The sequence below is a fragment of the Bombyx mandarina genome, chromosome 17, assembly GCF_030267445.1.
Source record: "Bombyx mandarina strain Sakado chromosome 17, ASM3026744v2".
NCBI classification, from domain to species: Eukaryota; Metazoa; Arthropoda; class Insecta; order Lepidoptera; family Bombycidae; genus Bombyx; species Bombyx mandarina.
Genome location: NC_143223.1, coordinates 15,241,217 through 15,249,485, shown reverse-complemented (window position 1 = coordinate 15,249,485; position 8,269 = coordinate 15,241,217). Strand labels below are relative to the sequence as shown.

At 42.3% G+C, this 8,269-nt stretch overlaps 1 protein-coding gene and 1 non-coding gene across 2 annotated transcripts; one reads left to right on the top strand and one right to left on the bottom strand.

The window, feature by feature from the left end:
- Positions 1 to 390: 390 nt before the first annotated feature.
- Positions 391 to 4,831, bottom strand: LOC149501171 (uncharacterized). Its single transcript, XM_089734469.1, has 2 exons — positions 2,036 to 4,831; positions 391 to 546 (listed from the first exon to the last, which is right to left on the bottom strand). Exons 1-2 carry the CDS (start codon positions 4,829 to 4,831, stop codon positions 391 to 393), a joined length of 2,952 nt encoding a protein of 983 aa, XP_089590595.1.
- A 3,122-nt stretch (positions 4,832 to 7,953) lies between these two features.
- Positions 7,954 to 8,060, top strand: LOC114245853 (U6 spliceosomal RNA). The gene has a single exon (XR_003624800.2). It is a non-coding gene; the product is annotated as a U6 spliceosomal RNA (small nuclear RNA).
- Positions 8,061 to 8,269: the final 209 nt, after the last annotated feature.

The following is an 8,269-nucleotide window of genomic DNA, read 5'->3' as shown; positions in this document are numbered from 1 at the left end:
TTTTTCATCAGTTGGTATTCACCTGACTTTTGCCTACGCCCGGCGGTTGTTGTTATATGAACTTCAGTCCCCTGTCGCTCAACAAACCGCGTATGAACCTTGCATAAAGCAGAACTTATCCAAGATAAACTGGATGGAGGCAAGGTGAGTTTTACGCAGAGGCATGCATACCCTATCATCCATCACTCGGTTTTCTTACGTCTTCTTCGCCTGTTACGAAAGAGACCTGAAACATTCAAGGGGCAAGATTCGGCGAGACCCCTATGCTGACCGTCAGCTCGAAGTCGACGGGTTGGTGCGAAGAGAGAAGAGCGCTCTCTTCTACTGCCCGCTGCCTGTTTCTGGTTCACTCGCAGAAATCAAACATCACCTGCTATGACTCGCCAGTACTTAGACGACTAGGACATGACGCCGATCCTCTCCTGTAAGGCAGACAGCGAGCCTATGCTCCGCCGTCTCCAAGTCGCATCGACAGTGATGGCACTTTACTGTCGACTCGGGTCCTATCCAGTGCAAATACTTCCCGAAGAAACCGGCAGCAAAACTCTGTAACAGTTTAAGTCTTTCCATAAAAAAATATATCATCCAAATATCCAACTTTTCTCGGAACATTTTCAGAATAAACCTTTTATACATGCTCCGTTCTGACAATTACGAATACAACGAAAATCATCGGCTCGCTCGTTCTAAATTGACGCCCCATCATACATGTGTCATCTGAATTTCATTTACGAATTTAATGTTGTTGAAATGCATCCAATGGGCCGTAATTAAAAATCAACTGACGCATGTCTGAATATACCGTTTCGGGAAAAACGGGCGATCGAATTCGACAGATGGCTTACGAAATATGAGCTCAAAAATCTGTTTGTATTCATGCTTAGTAGTGGGAAAAACTCTTTACAAATTTTCCACCACGGCGGTGCGCTGGTTCAATATTTTTGAAGGAAGTTTTGCGGGGGCGAGTATCGCTAAAGATGCACAAAAGAGGAGAAGGCCGAGGCTAGGCTATGAGGAGTAGACGTACCTGCCAACCCGTCGCTAGCTTCTTCCAGGCTGCAGAATTCGACGTCACTGCTGGACGACGCGTAATGGCGGTGACTTGACACGGCACTCTTCTAAATTATTGTCTATAAAACTTGTATATCACTCGCGCAACGACGAATATGGTCGTCAATAAGAGTTTGTATAATAGAGATTAATATGAGTCCATGAAAATATTTATATGAAAAAATAAGCGGCGTGTGCGTGTACAGCGCGTGCGGTGCGGTCGGCGATAGTCTTCTTTTTTATTTTTGACTTTTGCTTCTTATGTTTCTTTTTTATAAGTGGCCATGCGAGAGGTTTTATGTCTACTCTCATTAAAAAAGAACCATCCCCCCGGCCTTTAGGAGATGTAGCTCCTAAACAATGAGAGAGAAGTACATAAATGTAGCGATTATGGGTGAACTAGAGAGCGGGTGGAATCAGGGTAGTGCGGTGGTACATAATAAGTACAAGTAATAAGTATAAATGGTACTTAATGAGTGCAGGATATGAAGTATTAAGTAAAAAGAATGAAATAAAAATAAAATAAAAATGAGAAAATAGGTTATTGGGAAGGTAAAACACAAAGTTTTACTACAGGTCGAAGATAGGTGCCGTTTTGTGTGCGCACTCTGACTACTCTAACGACCCCGTCCGAGGCAGGCATTATTTCTTCAATTATGCCCATTGGCCATTGTAAAGGCGGTGAGTTTTCTGTTTTAAGAAGGACAACAGTACCTTTAGTCACCGGATTAGATTTGGTGTTCCATTTAGCGCGCGTTTGAAGCGTGTTTAGGTACTCACGCCTCCAACGATTCCAAAATCTCTGAACAATGTCATCGACAAGTCGTTTATTGCGAACTAAATCTACCGAATCTAAACGCGGATCAGAATGAAAGGAGTCTAGTGGTCCGAGAGTTAAAAAATGCGAAGGCGTTAAAGGTTCCGGTTCTCCAGGATGAGAATTTAATTGTGCAATTAACGGACGACTATTTAAAATCATTTCGACCTGGGTAACGACGGTGAGCAACTCTTCATAGGTGAGAAGAACGTCTCCGATAGTGCGGCGTAGATGCATTTTGAAAACTCGAATCATACTCTCCCAGCTACCACCCATGTGACTAGCTGTAGGTACGTTCAGCGACCAATTGACGCCTTGATAGAGAGTTTCCTGCTCAAAGGCTTTACAGAAGGCTTTAGACCTGAGAAACTCGCTCAATTCATCGAGCTTGGCTTTGGCGCCTATGAAATTCGTTCCGTTATCGGAAAATAGCGAATTAATTTTGCCTCGACGTGATATAAAACGACGAAAAGCGCGAAGAAAGGAATCGGTCGATAAATCTGTCGCAATTTCAACATGCACGCTTCTTGTAACCATGCATGTGAAGAGCGCATAGTAGCAGCGGACCTTGCGCGCACCACGGTAACGACTAATCAAAATTTCCTGCGGTCCAGCGTAGTCAACGCCACTCCAAAGAAAGGGTTTGACGGTTTCGTTGACTCGACAAGCGGGCAGATCAGCCATATAAGGCGTCTCTGTGCGGGGGGCAGCTTTGAAACATCTGTTACAAAGACGAAAGCGTTGTTTTACGGTACTGCGACCGGAAATGATCCAAAATTTTTGTCTGAGAAGTGATAACAGTAAGTTCGGACCAGCGTGTAGGTATTTGCGGTGATGATAATCAATAATCAGCTTGACAATGTGATCCTTTTTGGGAAGCAAGATCGGATGCTTACTGTCAAACTCAAGCGAGGAGTTTTTTAAGCGGCCTCCAACGCGGAGAATGTCGTTTTTCAAAAACGGAGAAAGTGGAAGCAAAGACCTCGAAACTCGATGACCCTTGGAGAGCGCATCGATGTCGTTTTGAAAGTAATGCTGTTGAAGCGCTTTTACGACAGCAGTCTCAGCAAACTGTAGATGTGCAAGTTGCATTCGGTCCGAGCGAGGGAGCTTACCCAAGAAACGATATATATATACCACAATGCGGAGTAGCTTAGACCAAGAAGAGACGCGCTTGGCCAGCGTACAGAGAAAGGGTTCTGTCTCATCTGTAGTGATGAAGACATTTGATTGTTTTTTGAGCTCTAAAATCTTTTCATATTGTGCGGGATCAAACGTGAAGCGGTTGATGGGCCATGTGTGGACGTCATCACGAGCCCATGTGGGGCCATGGAGCCACAGCGGGTGATTCAATAATTGAGCGGGTGTGAGACCACGACTCAAGCAGTCGCTAGGATTCTGTGTACCTTCACAATGGTAGAAGTACTTGGGATCAAGGTTGTTCTGTATTTGTGCGATGCGGTTCGCAACGAAAGTATCGAAGCGATGCGGAGACGAGTGTACCCAATGGAGGGCCACTGTCGAATCAGTAAACGCGAAAATTTCGTCTACATGACAGCGGGGAGAAACAGTATCGATAACAAATCGAAACAGCTTCGATAATAATACTACAGCACAAAGCTCTAAGCGGGCTAAGGTAACAACCTTGAGCGGGGCGACCTTGCTCTTGGCACCAATTAAATTGACTTCATTTGGTCCGGAAGCCGGTTGTACACAAATATACACAGAAGCACCCATCGCTTTTTCAGAAGCGTCCGCAAATCCCAGTAATATGACACGGGACTCGGGCACGATGCCTACGAAGCGAGGTATTTTAAAGTCTTGCAGAGCGGGGAGTTCACTAAGAAAGCGTTTCCATGCAGCACAGATGTCACTTGGGGGCTCTGCATCCCAATCAATCTGAGCTACCCAGAGAGCTTTTATTAACAATTTTGCGTGTAAAATGACAGGGGCACAAAATCCGTTTATGTCCCACAGTTTAGCGATTGTGGAAAGCATAAGGCGCTTTGTACATTTTGCTTGCGGGTTGAATTTAATAGCGATTGAAAATTCATCCTCGATCGGTGACCAAATTAGACCTAGGAGCTTCATATTATCCTCCTTGTCGAATTCAATTTTTGAAGATAAGCGGTTGGCTTGCGGAATCGATTTTAACACCTCGGGCGAGTTGCTAACGAATTTAACTAAGTCGAAACCACCACGTTTGAATAGTTCGATTAAATCATGAGCCAACTGAATTCCATTCTCGGGCGTATCTACCGAAACTCCTAGATCATCCATATAAAGATGATCACTAGCGATTTCTGAAGCGATCGGGAAATCAGTTTCATCGCGGGCGAGACGCTTAACTGTCTTCATAGCAAGGTACGGCGAGCACCGTAGACCAAAACAAACACGATTAAAATGATACATTTTCGCGGTATCATCTTCGTCAAATTTGTATAATATATTCAAAAAGCGGCGGTCTTCCTCACGAATGCCTATAGCCAAAAACATTTGTTTGATGTCGGCGGTTAAAGCAATCGGAAATAGTCTGAATTTTAAAATAATCGCGGTTAGGTCTGCTTGCAAATTAGGACCGGAATGTAAACAATCGTTCAATGAAACGTTTGTATCTATGCATCGTGCAGTTGCGTTCAGTACAATGCGGAGCGGTTTGTCTTCTCGGCTTATACCGTGGTGAGGGATGACGTAATAATTTGTATCAGTAAGAGCGGGTGCGGGTGAAATGATGCTCCGTTCGAGATAGTCTCTCATCGCGGCATCGTATTCAGTTTTTAAAGCGATATTTGTCTTAAATCTGCGTTCGAGTGACGACAGACAGCGACGTGCGGTTGTAAGAGAATCGCCCAGAGCGGTAGGCGACCTCAAGAAAGGCAAAGCGGTGACGTAGCGTCCAGTTGTGTTATCGCGGTATGTATTTAAATCATAAAAATCCTCACATTCCTGTTCGGCTTTAGACATGTGTGTTTTAGTCGGAACTGACTCCAACTCCCAGAACTTTGAGACTAAAGTTTCGATCGAGTCGTTACTCGACGATAAAAGGCGTGATCGTTATCACAAGGCGCGGTATTATTATGACAAGGGAGCGAAGCGATCGACCCTAAGAGTATGTATCCAAATGCGGTTTCCAATAAATCAGGTTTTCCAGGCGGACCTAACAACTTTGTAGGTCTTAGGATCTGCATGAATACTTCGGCGCCAAGCAGAATGTCTATTTCAGCGGGTTTATTAAAGTGCGGGTCCGCGAGCTGTATATTATTATTACATATGTAATTAAGAGACGAAATGTCAAATTCACAACTCGGCAAGTTACTCGAAATATTTTTAAGAACGAGTGGGTTTATGCGTAAACAAAAGTTTGCATCGTACCTAGACAGTAACGTTACATCGGTAGTTCCGATTATAGTTTGAGAGCTAGTTCCTATTCCATTTACTGATCGTTCGGAATTGTCGTGGAAGATACGAAGGCCTAAATGTTTACAAGCTTGGCGGGTAACAAAATGGTTTTGCGATCCATTATCAATCAAAATTCTAATTTGAGCAAGAGTTCCGTCACTTCTTTTCACATCAGCAAGAACGGTGCCAAGTAAAACATTGTTAGTTTTTCGCGTGTTATTTGAGTTAGCACTCATACTACAAAATGGAGCGTTATTATCAACAGGCTTGTTAGAAATCGAACTTGAAGACGCGGTAGATTTCTGACCAATGACTACTGGACTATGCGTATTGTTATCAATGCGGCGATGTAAGTACTGAGGCGGCTGTACCGGCGGCAATGCAACAGCTGATGCTTTCTCAGCGAAGCAAAGAGTCGTATGATGTAGCTTTTTACAATTAGCGCATCTATTCTCAGATTTACAAGTATTTGTGTTATGTTGTAAACTTAGACAGTTGATACAAGCACGTATCTTTTTAATATAATCATAACGTTCACGCGGGGTAAGCGATTTAAATTTCGGGCAGGAATATAGGTGGTTATGATTAGAGTCACTGCACAACTGACATGCAGTGTTGTTTACGACAAATGATCGTGAGCTATTTTTATTTGCATTGTTGTGCTTAGGCTTCGTTGAAGTACTTGCGCTGTTCAGGTTGTTAATACCTGTCCGATTTAAAACTTTTATACGATCACGAACAAATGAAATTAAATCCTGATAAGTAGGTATGTCTTTATCACAATTATTCATCTCAAAAAGACGTGCGGTTTCTGTATCTAAGCGGTGTAATAAAGTGTAGGACATGACGAAGTCACACAAGTGAGGTATTTGTAAATTATTAAGAGCGAGGTATGAGTTTGAAAATTGATCGACCAGATTTTCCAAATTTTCAGCAGTGACTGACGTAATCGGTTTTAAAGAAAATATTTGATTCAGATAAGTACCTGCTAGGTTCCTTTTGTCTTCATATTTTGACACGAGTGCTTTGTAAATAGTTTCGTAATTCTCAGCGCATGGAATGAAACCGGCATAAACATTTTTAGCTTTGTCTTTTAATTTACTAGCGAGATAAAACATTTTTTCAGTGAGAGAAAGAGATGAGTTCAAATGTACAGCGTTTTTAAAAGTTGCGAAAAATAACGGCCAATCTTTAGGGTTCCCATCGAATTCGGGAATTTCAATGCGAGCTAATTTAACACCTTGCCAACAGTCGTCATTTCTTTTGACACACATGGTGGGTTTTGATTCTAACTGCGAACGTTTACGTTTGATACGACAATATAAATCTTCAAAAGCGAGCCACTTATTGAAGTCGGGCTTAGAATCTGTATCGATTTTTAATATTAATTGATTTATATCCTTGAGACATTGTTGGAAATTAATGCGTGTCTCATCGATTGTTTCTACCGAACAAAGAAAGTTTTCCAATGTTTCAGGATCATTTAAATTACTGCGAGATAAATCGTAAATACGTTGTATGTGTTCGAAATAGACTTGTCGTTGACATTCTAGAATTGTCAATTTCTGTTCAGACGAAGACATTGTTGCGGATTGCGTAACTAAAGGTCAATGACCTGTCAAAAAAAATGGAATATGATGAAATGCGGTGCGAATAAAATATGAAAATATATAATAAAGCGTGTTTATTCGCGTAATAAGCGGTGATCAGCGATGATTGAAATGTAATCCGGGGACGAAGGACCAATAATAGTGGGAAAAACTCTTTACAAATTTTCCACCACGGCGGTGCGCTGGTTCAATATTTTTGAAGGAAGTTTTGCGGGGGCGAGTATCGCTAAAGATGCACAAAAGAGGAGAAGGCCGAGGCTAGGCTATGAGGAGTAGACGTACCTGCCAACCCGTCGCTAGCTTCTTCCAGGCTGCAGAATTCGACGTCACTGCTGGACGACGCGTAATGGCGGTGACTTGACACGGCACTCTTCTAAATTATTGTCTATAAAACTTGTATATCACTCGCGCAACGACGAATATGGTCGTCAATAAGAGTTTGTATAATAGAGATTAATATGAGTCCATGAAAATATTTATATGAAAAAATAAGCGGCGTGTGCGTGTACAGCGCGTGCGGTGCGGTCGGCGATAGTCTTCTTTTTTATTTTTGACTTTTGCTTCTTATGTTTCTTTTTTATAAGTGGCCATGCGAGAGGTTTTATGTCTACTCTCATTAAAAAAGAACCACTTAGTTTATTTATGAAATATTGTTTACTATTTATTATTTTAAAGTAGTAAGCATTATTTTCCGGTTTTCATTTCAGAGATAATAATATCTTCACAGCATATAATCTGCGGTCCCTAGACTACTTCGAAAATAGATGGCAAACTAGAGGAGTTTAATTAGGACAGCGAACCCTGGCACCAGACCAGGAAAACCCTAAGAGGAAGTTGAATGAGTTTCTTAACTTACGAAAACAAACAATCAATTTTGAATAATTTAGTTTGCGATTTAATGATAATTAAAATCAAACGAAAAAAAATATAAACTTAACGCAATCAGTGGTGGTGAGCGGAACGTGGGACAAATAACTAACACCATCTTGCCTGTTTCTGGTAAGAAGCAGTCATGTCACAAAATGATTGTGATCTCGTCGTGATCCAACGGCAATGTGTGCTTCGGTAACCACTTATGTACATGCTTCGGCAGTACATATACTAAAATTAAAACGATACAGAGACGATTAGCAAGGCCCCTGCGCAAGGATGACACGCAAAATCGTGAAGCGTTCCACATTTCTATACCCGATCCTGTAGACCGAATGGTAAATAGTCGACGTCGCCCAAAACACGTCATTACGGATCCTCCCGATCCATTGACGGTGATTTTAGGTACCACAAGCACCGGTCACCGTCCTCGTTGAAACTGTCACTTGCGACGTAGGGCTCGACGCGCGATTTAACCCATAGACAGCCCACTGAGCTTATCGCCGGATCTTCTCAGTGGGTC